At 45.8% G+C, this 19,214-nt stretch overlaps 1 protein-coding gene across 7 annotated transcripts in view; it reads right to left on the bottom strand.

The window, feature by feature from the left end:
* Positions 1-17,725, bottom strand: part of Atp6v1c2 (ATPase H+ transporting V1 subunit C2) — a 41,263-nt gene extending 23,538 nt beyond the window's left edge. For all 7 annotated transcript variants that reach the window (XR_007830499.1, XM_051143770.1, XM_051143737.1 and 4 more), the window contains exons 1-4: positions 17,574-17,725; positions 16,328-16,484; positions 14,520-14,587; positions 108-193 (exon numbers count right to left, since the gene is read on the bottom strand). Coding sequence is in view for 6 of the 7 variants with exons in the window: in XM_051143770.1 (XP_050999727.1) it covers positions 108-193; positions 14,520-14,587; positions 16,328-16,456 (283 nt within the window). In the remaining variant the exon portion in view is untranslated. The remainder of the gene's footprint in view (positions 1-107; positions 194-14,519; positions 14,588-16,327; positions 16,485-17,573) is intronic.
* Between the last annotated feature and the right edge of the window lie 1,489 nt (positions 17,726-19,214).

The raw sequence follows: 19,214 nt of genomic DNA on the forward strand, positions 1-19,214 counted from the left end.
GTTTTCCACAAATGGGACAGTAAGGATTAACAGAACTGGGTAAGCAGAGTCCCCACTGTAGCCATGGGGGAGGAAACAGCTCCCGAGAAAGCTGTTTGTAGACCTACCTCCATTAGCCAGGAGGTTCTCGTGTACCTTGCCCTTGGAGTCCTCCATGACCTCCACCACACTCTGCGCCATCCTCTTTATGAGGCTTTAGGAAGAGAAGAAAGAGCCAGTGAGGATGAGGAGCTGCCTGCAGGACCACTCTGCCCATCCTACTGCCAGAGAGAGGAGCCCTCACAGACTCTGGGGGCAACAATGTAGCAATCTGTAAGGAGAGACTTAAAACATTAAGAACCTCTGAACCAGTCCTTCCACTTCTAGGAAACCATCTTGAGGAAACAGGAAAAAAAAAAAGCATTCTGAATAAAAAGATGTTCTTTGCAGCACAGTTGCTGACAATAAGAAATTGGAAGCAACTTGGAGGTTCAACAATAGAGAATTGTCTGAGGGATGGTCTATCCAGTTGAGGGATTATTAGGCAGCCGCTGAAAATAAGGTTTACAGAGAATTCCAAATACCGTGGAACAAGGAGTGTATTATAATGTTAGGTGGAAAAAAACAAGACAGAAACTTAGACAGTAAGACGCTCGCTGGCTGTGCTATGGGCAAATATTTCTACTTGATACTTTTCTATTATAATCTGGTATTAACTTTATAGAAAGCCAAAATTTGGGCCTCCAGTAAACATACCAAAATAACTCAAGCTATCCATCAGATCACAGATGGAGGATGGGACAGTCTCTCTCCCTGTCCCTTTCTCTCTCCTACCTGTCCTCCAACTGATATAAGGTCTCCTGTACCCCCAGGATGTCCTCAAACTCACTGTGAAGCTAAGGATCTTTGGATCTTCTTGTCTTTGCCTCCCCAGTGTGGGTATCCTTATGCCCAGTTTTTGTCCTGCTGGAACTCGAACTCAGGGCCTTCTGTATGCTATACAAACTCTCTACCAATTGAGCTATGTCCCATCTCCAAGCCCTGCATTATTGCAGGCACAAGACTCACTGACCACTCATAGCATAGAACCTTTGGCCTGCCATAGAAACTGAGACAGAGGAACACCTAGAAAGACCCTGTTGTTGAGAGCAAGAAAGGGAAAGAAGCAAGTGTGTTTTCTTGACCATCAATGTGATCAGGGCTGATAGCCAGAAAATGAAAGACACAAGTGTGAAGCTGTTTCAAATAAGCAACCATAGCACTTGCTTGGCATGTGAGACCCTAGGTTTTATCCCCAGTAGTGCTTATAAATATATAAACAAACAAGTGAACCGGGCTGGAAATACAGCTCAAATGCTTGCCCAGCTGCTACAAAGCTCTTGGCCCATCCCCAGCACCACAGAGCAGGAGGATCAGAAGTTCATAGTCATCCCTGGCTACTTAGCAAGTTTGAGGCCAGCCTGAGATACATAAGACCCTGTCTCAAAAATAAGTAAGGTCAGATATGATGGTGCGTGCCTTTAATCTCAGTATTTGGGAGGCAGAGGCATGTGGATTTTCAGTTCAAGGCCTGTCTAGTCTACACAGCAAGTGCCAGGCCTGACAGGGCTACAACATGAGAGCTTGCCTCAAAAAAAAAAAAAAAAAAAAAAAAAGAAGTATATAATGTTTTTTCTAGAATAACAACTATTGTCCTCCAAGCACAGGAAACACACCAGTTATGCATTCTTCCAGAGTTTGCCTCCTCCTTGGGTCAAGTGTGTTTAGGGCTCCTCTTGACACGGACTCTAATCTGTAGGAGCCTATAGGTGTCGATCTTCCTGTGATCATCAGTTTAGCCTCACGAGGATTCTGGGAGGCTGGGTATTATCCCACCTCTTAGATGAGGAAACTGAAGCAATCTGCTCCTGTCAAGCATATGTGAGGGGACTTCAAAGACAAGATTCTTGGCCACTAGGTCATGCTGCACTGCAGACACTGTGGCCTGCCCTGGGTTTAAAGCCCACAGTGTTCCTGCACTTCCCAGCCTCACTGCAGAGAGCCCTGGTCATGAACCTAGCTGTGCTTTGGGCCTTAGACTGGGGTGATTGGTTGTGGAGTAAAAGATGCTGTCCCCAGGCGTTGCCATGGGAGACCTAGAGACACCCTCGGGGCACCTGGCTGACTGCTCTGGCTTCTCTGACCTCTGGCTCCCAGGTGGGTTCAGCAGATCAAAGGGAGACCAAATGTCCAGTCTGGTTCCCTCTGGCAGAGCTCTCAGCTCCTGCAGCCTCAGGGTTGTGTCTCAGCCCAGATCTCTTCACTGTCCCTTAAGAGTCTGCTACAGTCTCACACAACTCTGGGCCTCTTTGTCACAAGAAGACTTCCTCCAGTTACCCTAAAACGAGTGTGCCTCCTGTCATCTGCTGGGACACTGATTCAGTAAGCATCTACTGTGCACCAAGCACTATGTAGGTGCTGCAGACTAAGCAAAGTCCCTGTTGCTACAGAACTTCCGTCTCAGTGCTATTGAAAGTTCCTTTTCTTGCCATGCTCTGTGGTACATGCCTTTAATCCCAGCACTCAGAGAGGCAGAAGCAGACAGATTTCTGTGAGTTCAAGGCCAGCCTGGTCTACAAAGTGAGGGGCTACACAGAGAGACCCTGTCTCAAAAAAACAAAAAGACAAACAAACAAAAAAAGTCCCTTTTCTTTTTTTCAAATCGCCACAGTAACACCCTGCAGGTTGGTCCTATTACTGTGGCCACTGCAGCGCATCCAATAATTATGTATTTCATGAAGGTGGTGAGACTCTGGCCTCTGCCACATCACCCGGCTCAGCAGTCACTCAGCAACGTCTGTTGAATGAGTAAACAAAAAGCAGCACATCACAGCACTTCAACCTTCTGTGGTTTTCTACTGTTCTCCATCTGAGCCCCCTTTAAAGCGTCTCACTACAGCAAATGTGGCCCCTTGGCACATACTTGGCTTCCAGAACATCTCAGAATAGCATGCTCCGATGAAGCTCAATGGCTAAAAAGTTCACTTGTTCCACAGAACAAAAGCAACTTGCTGTGATCAGTAGCTGCGGTCACCAGAGAATTACCATGTCACTGAGCTAGAACATTTTTTTTTCCTCATCGAAAGGAACTTAGGAGTCTCATGCCATTTTCAAATTTCCCTTTCTCCCTTTACACTACGTGTGTATATCCCTTTTGTGTCAGAAGCGAGCAGCTTCCTCAACTGCATACAGTGTAGCATTCCATCACGAGGCCCAGCCACAAAGCGTTCTATAAAGCTACGTTGCTTCCCATTTGAATTGATGTTGCAATGATCCACATGCTTTAGTCTCTTGTACAGGTGTGTGTGTGTGTGTGTGTGTGTGTGTGTGTGTGTGTGTGTGTGATGGGGTTCTAGAAGAGAGAAACTACTGGAATAAAATGGATGGCTATTTATAATGGCAAGTAAGGCCAAGGTCCTCTCCAAATACACCAAGCACTGTAGGAGTCTGCAGCTGTCAATCTTCCTGTGATCATCGGTTTAGCCTCACAATGATTCTGGGAAGCTGAGTATTATCTCACCTCTTAGATGAGGAAACTGAAGCAATCTGCTCTACCACCAGTGTCGGTGAGTGGGCTTCAAAGACAAGGCTCTTGGCCACTAGGTCATGCTGCTCTGCAGACACTGTAACCTGCCCTGTGTTTAAAGCCCACAGTATGCTGGCACCTCTTTGAATAGCAGTTACCAGCCTCACTGGAGAGAGCCCTGGCCACAAACCTAGCTGTGTTCTGGGCTTTAGACCAGGGTAGTACCACCAGTGTCCACCAACTATGCACTCCCCCAGCAATGCATAAGCCTGCTTGTTTCCCTAAACCCTCACCAACACCAGCCCTATAAGTCTTTTTAGTCTCTGCCAACCTGAGAGCTACATCTCACTGTCACCCCGACTTGTATATCTGGGATCACCAGGGAGGCTGCACATCCCTCCTCAGATCTGCTGACGACTATAAACGGCTGCTGCCTTCTGTGAATCACAAGTTCAAATCTGCCCTCTCTTTTGTTTTCCTCTGTTGCTTCCTTCATATATTTGTATGAGTTTCCATGTTTTGGAAACTGATTCTGATGGCAAAACTCTTGCACATTTTTCTAAAATATCTAACCAACACAAATATTAAAGAGTTGGGAGAGACATGGCTCAGTGACCAAAATCATCATCCACTAAGCTTAAAGACTTGAGTTTAATCCCTGTGAGACCCACATGGTGGAGGGAAATAACACCCTCAAGTTGTTCTCTGACCTCCACATATGAACTGTGTCATCTACTCACACACATGCACACGTACACACTGTTAAAGTGTCATTAATTTTATTAAAATGTAATGAGTGTTAGCCTACATGGGAAGATATACAGATCTTTTTGTTTGTTTGTTTTTGTTTTTGCTTTTTGAGATAGGGTTTCTCTATGCAGCCTTGACTGTCCTGGACTCACTTTGTAGACCAGGCTGGCCTCAAACTCACAAAAGTCTGCCTGCCTCTGCCCTGCCTTCAGAGTGCTGGGATTACAGGTGTGTACCATCATGCTTGGCCCAGATCATATTTTTAATGAAAATTCATTGCAAAAACATGTGATGATCTCACTTGGTCATATGAATATACATATTTGTCAAAACTTACCAATCTGTTTACTGAAGGTGTATACATTTCACTGTATATAGCCTGTGTGTGGTGTGTGTGTGTGTGCATGTGTGCACATGTGAACATCTGGGCATGTATGTGAAGAACAAAAGTCAACTTTGGGTATCTTCCTTTTTTTTTTTTAAACATTATGTATTTATTTGTTAAAAAGTTATAACCATAAGACAAAATAGGAGAGAACATTGTAATAAGCCGGGAGAAAGAGTGCATGAATGGAGCTGAAAGTCTCTATTGATAAACAAGGAAATACATAAATGGTGTCTAAGATGCAGAACATAGTTGAAATCTAACCAGATGTAGATCAGCATTGGGTATCTTCCTTAATCACTCTACATCTTGGTGTTTTGTTTTGTTTCTGAAGACACTTGGTCAATCATGTTCATCTCTGCTTTATTTATAACAGACAGAAATTGGAAACAAACTAGAAGTCTATAAATGAATGAATGGATAGAATGCGGTACACTTACACAATGAAATATTATTCTCAAGTGTTTAAAAAAATAATGAAATTTGTAGATAAATGGACAGAGCTACAAAAAGAATCATCCTGAGGTAGGTAACACAGACCCAAAATGACACATGTGAAAGGGGAAATGAATATATATTGTGGAAGGAAGATTAGAATGCGAGGATCAAATAGCCCTGGTTGTCCTGGACTCACTTTGTAGACCAGGCTGGCCTCGAACTCACAGAGATCCTCCTGCCTCTGCCTCCCAAGTGCTGGGATTACATGTGTGCGTCACCGCCCGGTGGTTTTTGTTTTTTTAAAGACAGTGTTCCTCATTGAACTTGGAGTTCAAATACTCAGCAAGGCTGGTTGACCAGGGAGCCCAGGGCCCCCTGTCTCTGCCCTACCCCTTGACGTGTGAACACAGGCTTGAACCACCTTGTCTAGCCTGTGTAAACAAAACCAAAATAACGGAGAGCATTGAAGGAAGGTGGACCTGTAGCCTTCACATATACATGACCTGTGAACCTGCCACACATGTACACACACACACACACACACACACACACACACACACACACACAGCTGCAAACATTTAAAAAAAAGAATCAAATAGGTTGAAAGAAAAAGGAGAGGTTAACTTTGCTTTTAAAACATGAACTAGATTTAAAAACAATGTGTGATAATGCAGTTTTCTATAATTTTATTTTACCTTACTGGTTTTTTGAGACATGGTTTCTCTGTGTAGCCCTACCTGTCCTTGAACTCACTCTGTAGACCAGGCTGGCCTTGAACTCAGAGATCACCTGCCTCTGCCTCCCAGTGCTGGGATTAAAGAAATGCTGACCCTGGTTTATTATTAATAATCTCATTTACACTGTATCTTACACATCTACTTATTTGTAACAGAATTTTTTAAAATTACTGAATGATAATTCTACTAATGAGTTAGAAACCTTAAAAAAAAAAAAAAAAAAAAAAAAAAAAGAAAGAAAGAAAAGAAAAGAAAAGAAAAAGAAAAAAGGACGTAAAAACTAGAACTTGGGCCGGGCATGGTGGCTCACGCCTTTAATCCCAGCACTTGGGAGGCAGAGGCAGGTGGATCGCTGTGAGTTCGAGGCCAGCCTGGTCTACAAAGTGAGTCCAGGATGGCTAAGGCTACACAGAGAAACCCTGTCTCAAAAAACAAAAAAACAAAACAAAACTAGAACTTGGCACCAAAGTAGCTCCCCCAGGGTCCAAGCACAGAACTGCAGCTCCCCTTTCCCAGGAATGCAGATGAACAACAGGTGGGAGAGATTTCAGATCTCTGGTTTCTGTAACCACAAGCCAGGAAATTCCTGCTGTACAGGGACCCTGCGGCCTCCCAGGCAGGCCCTGTCTGTGATAGGAGGACAGCGGCTGGAAGAATTTGTAAGAGAACACTCACTCCTTAATCCTGGAATCACAGCTCCCAGGGCTCAAGTACAGAGAAGATTCTTTCTAGGCGGCCTCAAGACACAGTGACCCCAGGGGGCTCTCCCTGCATATTGCACAGCAGGGTCCCGTGTCTAGCCATCATCATCTGGGCCCCCACCGGCCCCAGATGCTGCAGCCCAATCTTCCAGCCTTCTGGTAGGAAGTGTTAGTCTACACCCTCTCTCAGGATGGCAGATACAAGGTTCCAAGCTCCTGAGGGGAAAATCAGTACTGCAAAAGCCAGGCTTTGGGGCTACGGCCATGGCTCAGTCAGTCAAGTGCTTGCCTTAGCAATCCCCAGAATCCATGTTAAACATAAAATAAACTAGTGTGATAGTGCATGCTTGTAGTCAGTGCTGGGGAGGCAGAGACAGACGGGATGGGTCCCTGAGACTTCTTGGCCAGGCAGCCTAAGCTATTGGTGAGATGCAGGTCCTAGTAAGAGGCCCATCTCAAAAGAAAATAAAATGTATTCTGGCCCCTGAGGAACAACACCTGAGGATGTGCTTTGTCCTTTTCACTCACATACATACATGCACAGATACATACAAACATACATACACACACTGAGAGACAGAAAGACACAGAGTCAGAGAGAAGGGGTAGGAGGGGAAGAGGGTAAGAACAGGAACTTCCCTTTCTTCCCTGACTCACTGGAGAATTTTAGGAAAGCAGAATAGAGTTGGTCTGAAACTGTCCAGATGCCTGGAGGCGAGAAAACAAGTTATAGGGCTGGGCATAGGGAATGTCTCAGGGTTTGAAGCACCAAGAACGAGCTTCACTTTGGGAGCCTTCCTTGGTCCTCCAAAGGGACTCTGCAGAGCATCACCTGACCCTTCCCCAAACAAGACAAAGCCTGAGGGCTGAAGTGAGGCAGAGAGCCAGGAAGACTGACCCCTCAAATCACACAGCTGTCCTAAACTCTATGTCTCTATCAGAGGCAGGTCTCCTCCATCTGCGACAGGCGCTGAAGTGGCCCCAAGGACAACCAAAAGCCCCAGACTTGCCCTGAGTCCCACTGTCCCCCATGTGCCAGATGGGAAATGCCTGGCCTAAGCAGTGAGCCTAGAAGCTTCCACCTCTGGCCAGGGACAATGGCATGTCCTCTGCAGCACAGTCTCGAGGAACAGGGGGCAGAGACTTCCTTACTATAAAAGCAAAGGTCGGAGGAAGCTTCTTGAGGGTCTATGCTCCCAGCAGCTCTGGGCCCGGACACACCTTGTTTTAATTCCAGCGGACTTCTACAGACACTGGAACTTCTCAAGACATAGGAAGTTTCAGAGAGCTGGCTCTGGAGGGGCATGCCTTAATCCTGACTCTTCAAGAGGTTCTGGGAAAGGAGGAATGGGTATGGAAAAATCCAAGGCCTGCCTGGATGGTACAGTGAGTTGAAGGGCAGCCTGGCAGTCTCAACTTTGTGAGATTTTGTTTAAGAAATTTTTTTTTTTTTTTTTTTGGTTTTCGAGACAGGGTCTCTCTGTGTAGCTTTCACTGTCCTGGACTCACTTTGTAGACCAGGCTGGCCTCGAACTCACAGTGATCCGCCTGCCTCTGCCTCCCGAGTGCTGGGATTAAAGGCATGTGCCACCAAGCCTGGCTCTTGTTTAAGAAATTTTTTAAGCCGGGCGTGGTGGTGCACGCCTTTAATCCCAGCACTCGGGAGGCAGAGGCAGGTGGATCACTGTGAGTTTGAGGCCAGCCTGGTCTACAAAGTGAGTCCAGGATGGCCAAGGCTACACAGAGAAACCCTGTCTCGAAAAAACCAAAAAAAAAAAAAAAAAAAAAAAAAAAAAAAAAAAAAAAGAAAGAAAGAAAAAGAAAATTTTTAAAAGGTCCAGGCCATGGTGATGCATACCTTTAATTCCAGCCCTTGGGAAGCAAAGGTAGGTGGATGAATCTTTTTGAGTTTGAGGCTAGCCTGGTCTACAGAGTGAGTTCCAGGCCAGCCAGGGCTATGTAGAGAAATCCTGTCTCAAAAACCAAAAAAGAAATAAAGAAGTAAAAAGTCTGGGGACAGACTTCAGTGTTTGCCTTCTAAGCATGAAGCCGTAAGTTCAATTCCACAGAAAATAAATAAATCTTTAAGAGACTCCAACCCCCTCCCCTATCCTATAGGCCACTCAACAAAAAGACCTTTGCCGTGCAAAACTGATTTCTTTTTGGTAAGCTGGCATTCTAGAACTTGAACACCATGGCCCAGCAGAGTTAGATCTGAGGAGGTGGAGGCAGGAGGATCAGGAGTTTCAGGTCATCCTTGGCTACATAATGATTTTGATGCTAACTTGGGCTACAGAAACCCTGTCTCAAAAAATAAAAACCACAGAAGGCCAAAGGACCTTAACCATTGTTTGCTTGCCTCCAGAGGAGACCAGGTAAAGCACCAAAGAGGAACTACAGGTGGCTAATAGGCACTTGAAGATGTTTAGTCTGGCTGGGAATCCAAGAATTTAGCACAAAAATAATCACACAGCCTCCTTCTTCCGCCAGGTAAATGGGCAGTCTCTCAAGGGCACTTGGCTGGTGGGGACGAGGAAAGGGCCTCTTGCCACCCTACAGGAACAGTTTAGCAATGTGTACAAACAGCTTAAAATACCCTGCAATTCTATGTGTGTGTGTGTGTGTGTGTGTGTGTGTGTGTGTGTGTGTGTTTGTTTTACTGGGAATCAAATCCAAGGAGAACCTATAATTGAAATCTGGGAGTATAATTTTAGGATAATTAAAAACATAGAGTTACATTAATGATGAAAGCAATGCCTAAAAGAACAAAGATGGTTAACTTATTTAATATGTTAATTACAATAGAATGAAATGTGTATTCTATCAGCATAAGAAAAGAAAGAAAGAAAGAAAGAAAGAAGGGACATGCTTTGTGGTACAAACCTATATAATCCTAGCATTCAGGAGGGCTAAGGCAGTGAGGTTAGGAGAGCTCAAAGCCAGTCTAGGCTACATAGGGAGGCCCTGAGTCATAAAACAAAATAGGGCTTGGAGAGATGGCTCAGAAGTTAAGAGGACTTACTTTTCTTACAGAAGGCTCAAGTTTGTTTCTCAGAACCCTTGTCAGGTGAACTGCTTATAACTTCAGCTCCTAGGAATCTGGCATTCACAGGCATTGCATGCATGTGTGTAACACACACACACACACACACACACACACACACACACACTAAAATAATTCTTTAAGAATCAGCAATAGGTCAGAAGTTACAAAGAAAATTTCAAAATCTCAAAGGTAGAAATAGTTACTGATTCATTCTTTAACAACAGAGCAGTAGAAATTAGACAGTTTTAAAAAGGGGGCTGGAGAGATGGCTCAGCAGTTTAGGGCACTGACTGCTCTTCCAGAGGACCTGGGTTCAAATTTCAGTACCCACATGGCAGCTCACAACTGTCTGTAACCACAAGATCTGACACTCTTACATAGACATACATGTAGGCAAAACACCAATGCACATAAAATCAAGGTAAATAAACTTTAAAAAAATTTTAAAAATCAGAATTAACATTTAAAAAAAAATCAACCTTCCAAACATATAAAAATTAAAAACTGCAGAATACCTGAATTAAAAGTAGGACAGCTGCCGGGCACACACCTTTAATCCCAGCACTGAGGAGGCAGAGGAAGGCCAGCCTGGTCTAAAGAGCAAGTTCCAGGACAGCCAAGGCTACATAGAAAAATCCTGTCCTGAAAAAACAAAAGTAGAAAAATCAAGAACCCAAACTGAAAACAAAAACAAAACACAACACATTAACATTGAAAGCATATAATATACAGAAGAAAAAATGATTGCTTTTGGCATTTAAAAACAACAAAATAGACTGGGTATGGTGGCACATGACTTTGATCTCAGCACTCAGGGAGGGAGAGGCAGGCGGATCACTCTGAGTTGGAGGCCAGCCTGGTCTACAGAGGGAGTTCAGAACAGCCAAGGTTACACAGAGAAACACTGACATGAAAAACAAAGGCTTGTGTGATGGGTCAGTAGTTAAACCAGATGGACTGAGTCCTATCCCTGGGGCCCACATAGTGGTAAAAAAAAAAAAAAAAAAAAAAATGGCTCCCATAAGTTGTGTGCACACACAACAAATAAATACAATAATAAAAAAAACCTTTTAAACCAAGCAAATAATTCCATATGCTTTTTTTGGAAAAAGGAAGAAGGGAACAAGGCTATATGCAAAACTTTAAAAATTTAGAGGTCACAGGTCACACAACCAGAGAAGGGAAGCCTAGAGACCTCTTTCGGAGTCCATCGTGCATTGCTGCGATGTCCTCAAGAGAACCCTGGCACTGCTGTGGAGACATCCTCCCTCACGTATGTAACCTTTCATCCAGCAACTCAGACAACTTCATGGAATCACACAGGAAAGGAAAAACCACCAGTTATTCCACATGACAGGTGACAAATACCCAAGGGCAAGTGCCAGTCAAAAGTATCAGAGGAGCCCATGAGGTACAACTGTGCAATGCATGTATCCACCAGGAGGTACAGCTGTGCAATGCACGTATCCACCAGGAGGTACAGCTGTGCAATGCACGTATCCACCAGGAGGTACAGCTGTGCAATGCACGTATCCACCAGGAGGTACAGCTGTGCAATGCACGTATCCACCAGGAGGTACAGCTGTGCAATGCACGTATCCACCAGGAGGTACAGCTGTGCAATGCATATATCCACTGGCACCACAGAACAGACTACAGTTCTGTGAGGGACTCAACTGCTTAGAAGAGGAGGGAAGGCCTTTTAAAGGTAAAATCACTGGGTTTCTTTTTAAAAAATTAAATGGTTTCAGAGTAAACTGACACGGGCATCATGAAGAAATAAAATTTTCTAAAGACCAAGTGCTCTCATAAACATAAGCCTTGCAGCTACATGGAAAAACACTCTTGTGCCCAAGTAAATAAATAATAAAAGGATATGGAAACAATACACCTTGAAAACTGTCCCTTCTCTGTTCCCCTGGGCAGAGGCAGTGCTGACAGGTTCCTGCTGTACAACTTACAGGCCCAGCAAGCATTTATTTATCTAGTAACACCAGAGTACTATTCAAAGAATGGAGAGGCCATTCCAAAGGCCTGAAGGATTTGTGACTAGAGTCCCTTCTTTTCACCCTAAGCTCCAGTGCAGATTCCTGAGGCAAGACACTTGCCTTGAATGAGACTGTATTTGGGGGGTGCTCACAGCATACAACTGTCCTCACTCCTCTCCAGGAAAGTGCCTGGGAATACACGCATAAAAGGAAACGGGAAACAATACATGGTACGAATACGCTTCCACTCTTAACAAGCCTAGTCTCTGCTTTTAAAAATAGTTTTATGGCATCTGTGTTTCCCAGTGACGGTCCTCAACCTGCTTGCACGTGTATTTCTCTGTTTTTCTGAAGTGCATGCTGCATTACCATCAGGGGAGACTGGCACAATCAAAATGCATACAGCGAAATACGAATGCATCCTGCCGTAGAGTTTTCAGCACTGTCTGGGCTTCAGTGAGTAAGGAAGGAGGGAAGGTGTGTGCAGAGGAGCAGCTAACGGTGTCATGGTCTAGAAAAAGGATTCGAACTTCTAAAGAGCTATCATTTCTGCAGGCAGTCGCAGAACAGCCCATGCCTCCTAACACAGCTGTACATGGCAGCGCAACCTCACACTGCAGCCTGCCCAGAGAGAAAACTGAAAGCAGGGGCTGTTCTCTGGTCTTTGCCTTTGTGTCTATCACCTTATTTGACTGATTAAAAACCTAGCCTTCCAGCTAGATGTGAGTTATCCAAGGCCAGACAGGCCTATGTGTGCTGCAGAGCAGCCTCAAAGGGAAGTTGCCACAAGGAGACTCGACTCCTTTTTCCTGGGTGACATTCTTTCAAAAGTTCATGGCTGGCATCACATCTCTCCCTTCACCCACCCATGAGAGCAGAGCAGCAGCCACTGTTGTTGTCTCGTGGTTCATTTTCTTCTCGTGGCTTTGCAAACTGCAGCAGTGAGGGTTGCTCCACCTAGATTAAGCCGACCTCCCACACAGAGCAAATAGACTGAGCACAAACGAGTCAGGAAACCCAATTCTTCTTCTTCTTAGTCTTCCTTTTTTTGTTTTTCAAGACAGGGTTTGCCTGTGTAGCCCAGGCTGTCCTGGAACTCACTCGGTAGACCAGGAAAGACTCAAACTCACAGAGATCCTTCTGCCTGGGAGAAAACCCAATTCTTTTTTGTTTGTTTTGATTGGTTTTTTGTTTTTGTTTCTGTTTTTCAAAACAGGGTTTCTCTGTGTAGCAGCCCTGGATGTCCTGGACTCACTTTGTAGACCAGGCTGGCCTCGAAATCAGAGATCCGCCTGCCTCTGCCTCCCGAGTGCTGGGATTAAAGGCGTGCGCCACCACGACCAGCTATGAAACACACACATTTTGGTGTGAAGTATGAACACGATCAAGAGTTTCTCCTGGAGCAGCAGGGGCCTAACTATCACATAACTGCATGCGCACAGGCTCTTTGAACCCACACCTACATTGTTATCGCTTTACCTACCCAAGGAGACAGGCGTCAGTGCACTGTTGGCAATGGCCAGAGACAGCAAGTCAGAGTCCGCCTGCCCAAGGTAACACACCCACAAACAATCAAACAAACAAACAAACAAACAGGCAGCCGTGCGCTAACATGAAACTTTCACTGAGGTATATTTTTAAACAAAAGAACAAAATCAGAATACACAATATGTGCTATATCATTTACATAAAGTTATTCTCAGGCTATGCAGCTTTATTTGTATAGTTCCTTGAGATGGTCTCAAGTAGCCCAGGCTGACCTTGCAAGGCAGAGGAGGATGACCTAGAGCTCTGGACCCTTTTGCCTCTGCCTCCCATGTGTTGAGATTATAGGTGAGTGCCATCACAGCTAGCTTATGTTGTTATTGAAATCTTGCTATGTTGAGCCTTTAATCACTAGATACAGGCAAGCCAATATCTGTGAGTTCAAGGCCAACTTGGTCTACAAAGCAAGTTCCAGGACAAACAGGGCTGTTACACAGAAAAATCCTGTCTCAAAAATAAAAACAACAACAACAAAATGAAAGAATGAAAAGAAGAAAGAACTAAAGAAAAACAGAGGAACAAAAAAAAGAAATATTGCTATGTTGAGACAGCTGGTTTTGAACTCATGGACTCAAGTAATCCTCTGACCTCAGACTCCTGAGTGCTGGGTGTCAGGCATGTGTCGCTACACCCAGAAAGACTGGATACACATTGTCTTGTACTTTCATAGGCTGCGTCTGGAAGCCTCACCTAGTAAGTTAAGATAACAAAGCTTCAAGAGAGAGGACATAAGGAGATGAAGGAAGAGGGAGGAGGCAAACAGGTTCAAAGAAAACTTACTTTTCACTCTGTTGTCTTATTTTTGTTTTGATTTTTTTTTTATGTGTACACATTACTAGAAAACAGACTGAAGGCAGACATGGTGCCTTGGCTAGGCCTTCACGTGCTGAAGAAGCTTAAAGGCAGCCAGGGCTGCTACAATTAGTTCAAGGACAACCTGGGCAAATTACTGTGCTGGAGCCTGGAGCAACCAGAACCCACGGCTCCGGGCTCCTGCTGAGGTTCTAGGTTCTGATTGCTCGAGGTTCCAGCAAAAGAAATGCTGGTGACTACAGCATTACCGTAACTCAGAGCAAGAGGAGGGAAGAAGAGGAAGGAAAGAAGGAAGGAGAAAAGGTAGAAAGAAAAGAAGTTGTCTCTAGAAAGAAAGGAAGAAAGAAAGAAAGAAAGAAACAAGAAAAGAAAAAGAAAAAAAGCAATAAGGGACCAAAAGGGCTCAGCACTATTGCCACAACATGCCCAGGTGAGCCCACTGCTTCTTTCTTCTGGCTTCCCAGACCAGGTTTAGACAAGTCATACTTTCATCTGACCAAAGCAAGAACACTGTGTCCTCTGACAACAATGTCAAATTCTTACTTGTATGTAGTAAATAAGAAATAGTTTACCTTTCAGCAAAGGTATCAAGTTTCCCCAACTCATCAGAGAGACCAACAAGGGAATCCAAAGTCCCCACCTAGAAAAGACCATAAAGGAGTTAAGCTTATGTGCTTTCTGGCCAAGGAGTGTAAGTGTCCTTTCAACAACTGTACAGGGGACTCTCACTTCACACTGAGTGGGCCGTTTTTAGCCAACAGCCAGACTAAAAAGTGGAAAAACATAGATTTGAGGACTTCTATTTTTAATTTTATTATTATCATCTGTGTGTGGTATGTACATGTCAGTGAGTGTACATGCACATGTGTGCAGATATTTTATACATGCATAGGTCAGAGGTCAACATAGGGTATCTTCTTCAACTTCTTTCTTTCTTGTTTTTTGTTATTATTTTAATACTGAAGCATGGAGCTCACCAGTTCACATAGACTAACTGATCGTGGACCCCGGTCTCTGCTTGCCCAGTGCTGGAATTATAAGTGTGTACTGGTGAACCTAGTACGGGTGCTAGGGATCCAGACTTGGTTCCTCGCAGCTGTACACTGAGCACTTCACTACATAAAACACTTCTCAGCCCCTTATTTTTTAAATTGCATTTTCTGAGACAGGATGGCGCCAGAATAAGCTGATGTACCTCTATAATGTTGGTGGCCTGATCTCAGTTCAAATTAAAGAGGTCCTTTCGGGTTCTTTAGGGTCTATTTCTTAGTATAAAACTGAATGCAGTGTCGACCTACTGAAGGGTCTTTTCAAAGAGACAGGAGGAATTTGCCTCCTCAGTGAAGGATTGCAAGTGGGGCACACCCAGCTTTCCACCTGGGTGCTTATGCTTGAATTCAGGTCCTCAACTGACTGTAGCCCAACACTCCTCCCTTCCTCTCCCCCAGCCCATCTCTCTGAGACAGGGCCTCACACTTTAGCCCCAGAACTACTTTTGTAGAACAGGCTAGCCTAGAATTTACAGCAACCTTCTAGTCTGCCTCCAGAGTGCAGGGTGTGTGGGTGTGAGCCATCATGGCTAACTTGGCCTAATCTTCTTTAAAAAGACTGTCTCTGGGGACTGGAGAGATGGCTCAGTAGTTAAGAGAGCAGGCTGCTCTTCCAGAGGACCCAGGTCCCACTCCCAGCACCCACATGGCAACTCATAACTGTACCTCCAGTTCCAAAGTCTTTGATGACCACTTCTGTTCTCTATAGGCACCAGGCACACATATGCACAAACATACATGCAAACAAAGCATTCATAAAAACAAAATAATAAAGTAATTTTTTAAAAAGATGGCTTCTATCTCGCTCATCTTCAACATTTATTTCCTCTTAACTTCTCTGTCTACTACAAGAACTCTCTCAGACCTTGAAATGTCCCCCTCTTCCGGTCCCCCAACAGAATCAGAAAAACTCCAGACTCTCTGGACTGCCTTTGGTCAAGAAAACCATCAAAGCTCCTAAGCCACACATTCAGCTAAGAAGTGGGGCTGTTTAGATGCAGCAGACTAAACAGGGAAACTCTAAGGACCACTCTTGGGAGGGTCAAAGTGTACACTGTGCCTTTCCACTTTCCATCTACACCCTGTCCACCATGGCCAGCCCTGCTCATGCTTATCTGTGACTTCAGGTCCAGAAGGGCCACAATTAATCTGGGACTATGGCATCAAGTCCTGTTGACACTCCTGCCCATCTCCTAGCTCACACTCACTTACCCTCACCGTTCCTACATTTGCCTCAGTCCTTTCCCCTAGCTTCTGAGAAGCCACCTCCTGCTCAGAAAGTCCTGCCCTCCAATCCATAACCTCCCTCCCTCCTCTCAAGGGGACCTTACCTTGAAGTCAGGGATAGTGAACTTGGTGTTGTGGGACAGGTTAGACTTTGAGGTTACATTGTTCATCCTCTCCAGAGCTTGTAAATTTTCCTTGTCGCCAGGGGCCGAAATAAGCCAAAACTCAGACATGTTTGTAAGTCTTCTGGTTGTCCAGTTACTGACAGGCACCAAGACAAATGCACACAAACAGAAACAGGAGCAGAGATGTGTCTGGTGTCTGCTTCACCTTTCCTCACCTCAGAATTAATCCTCTGTGGGCCCTGTCACTCTTTCTGCTGTCATGCCTGCCTTCTTTGACCTTGTAACCATGGTCAGCAGCTTTAAGGACACCCATTTGCCCCTAAGCAATATGTCTGTACCCCACCACCAATCAATCCCAGGTCACGGGGAAGCCTCACAGCCCACCCTCCCTTGGTGGCTCTGACTGGATCCACACTGCTTCCTTGTGCACCTGAAGCTCCAATGCACAGCCCCTCTAAGATGGGCAGACAGTAAGCTAGGCATGGGAGAATATTTTTCATCTTTGCATGCTGTATTTTGTGGGATCCAGGAAGGGTGGGTGAAGGTGGGGGACAAGGTGTTTTTCGCAGCGTAACATCAGGTAAAGCTCCAGATCTCAGCTGGCCAATCTTTAGACTGGAATTAGCTTTAGAAACAAACTTCAAAGGAGCTTTTCACAGGGATACTAGAGTCTGCTGAGGGAGATGGCCCTCGGTGGGGCCAGGTAGCCTGCTTGGCCGGCACAACCAGCAGTTGTAACGTTTGCATGGGGGTGTAAGGGCCTCGATTTGTTCTGCTTATTCAAATGTGTGCACACCCACACCTTCCCCCTTGGCGGATTCTCCGTGCCGCCTGTCACCTCCCCGAATGTATCCTGTCCTAGGACACCTGCAGAAAATTGGAGAATCACTGTGGAATGGTGTGAGCCCCTACAGTGTCCTTTTCTCTCTTCTCCCATCTCACCATTTCACACAGATCTGAGACCCTGCCCGTCCCTGCTAACCTTGCAAACCAAAAGCAGTTAGTTCTTTCCGACCTGACTGAATATCGCCTGGGGACAAACTGGCCAGTGCGCAGGGTTCTGAGGAGATGCCACCTGCCAAGCCAGGGGGAGTGCGTTGTAGGCGAGGACCCAAGGAAGTAGGGACCCGACTAAGGGTACGCACGTCGCCCCTCTCTGGTCGCGACCTCGGCAGCTCGCTCCCAACCCCTGGCCTCGTGTCGCCGCTCTGCCACGAGTCCTTACCAGGAATGGCGGGAGGCTGTCTGGGCTGTGGACGACACGCGAGGACACCGGGGCGGGAGGCTCCGCCGGAGCGCACGGCCGGCTCCTGGGAGGCAGCGGCTTCTAAGGTCTTGTGCGAGCCCCGCCCCGCCCTTTATCCTAGCGGGAGGGGCAGCCTTGGGCCCCTTGGATATTTGCATACAGGCTGCCCGCCTTCCCTTGGTGTTCGTGTTGGTGTGGCGCTGCTGGGGACCCGAGACTGGCAGAGCAAGCTCTGGACAGACACTATGCAGGCAGGGTACAGAGGGGACATTTTGACACTGGAGTCCCAGGTCCCTTCCGCATGTGGGCTCAGCCTGGAGTCCAGGGTAGCTGGGGCCTGATCCAATCTCCATTCACTAATAGAGCCATCTCAGCGACTGGAAGGGAATCCCAGGGGGTCCTCAAGCTGCAGCCTCGCTTGGCTTCCGGTTCCCACTCCACTGCCGCCGGGTCTCCAGGGAATCACTGGCTCCAAGGTGTTTCCGAGGTCAGTGCTGGGGGACCGGGCTGGCCCACGGAAAGCAGTGCAACAGGTTCACAGATGTTTTCCAACACACAAATACACACTCACACCTGCAGGGAGGAGAGACTCTTCTACAGTCCGCGTGGGCGCCAACTTGCCCCTGGTTACCCAGGAAACACCCGTCTCTCCCCAACCACAGAAGAGATTTAAAGCTGCGGAAGTTGCACTGAGGGATGTAACTCAGGTGGACTGCTTGTCTAGCAGGTGCACGGTCCTGGGTTTCATCCCTAGGAGAGAAAAAATAACATGGAAAAAAAGTTGCATAGGATTTCAATGTGACTAATGGATGAGCTATGACTAGCCAAGCCCAATGTTCATTTTGGTTCCCAGATAGATAGGTAGATAGATAGATAGATAGATAGATAGATAGATAGATAGATAGATAGATATTCTCTCTGAAAAAAAAAAAAAAGTGGAGTCATGAGATAGCTGAGCAGTAAAAGAGCTTGCCACCAAACCTGCTGACCTGAGTTTGATCCCAGGATCCACATGGTGGAAGGAGAGAACTGACTCTCCAAAGTTATCTTCTACAGGGGTGCCTTAGGGGAGTGCATAACACACACACACACACACACACACACACACACACACACACACACACGATAGATAGATAGACAGATAGATAGACAGATCAACAAAAATATTTGAAACTGCCAGATTTTGTTGTTGTTTTGTTTTGTTTTGTTTTTTGTTTTTTTGAGACAGGGCCTACCGTGTTAGACTTGGCTGTCCTGTACTCGCTTTGTTGACCGGCTGGCCTTGAACTCACAGCAGTCCACCTGCCTCTGCTTCTCGAGTGCTGGGATTAAAGGTATGCACTACCACTCCCGGCTTGAAACTGCCAGCCTTTAATTAAGCCTTTGGAAGGCAGAGACAGGAAGATCTTTGAGTTCAAGGCCAGCCTGGTTTACATTGTGAGTTCCAGGACAGTCAGGGCTACACAGAAACCCTGTCTTGAAAAACCAAACAAACAAACAACATGAAACTAAAAAGGAGGAAACCCCAGGAAGTAACCCATGAACGTAAAAACAAGACAAGAGCCAGACATGGTGGCATGCAACTTTAATCCCACTACTGAGAGGCAAAGGCAAGCAGAC

Source organism: Acomys russatus, chromosome 1 (assembly GCF_903995435.1).
Source record: "Acomys russatus chromosome 1, mAcoRus1.1, whole genome shotgun sequence".
Lineage (NCBI taxonomy): Eukaryota > Metazoa > Chordata > Mammalia > Rodentia > Muridae > Acomys > Acomys russatus.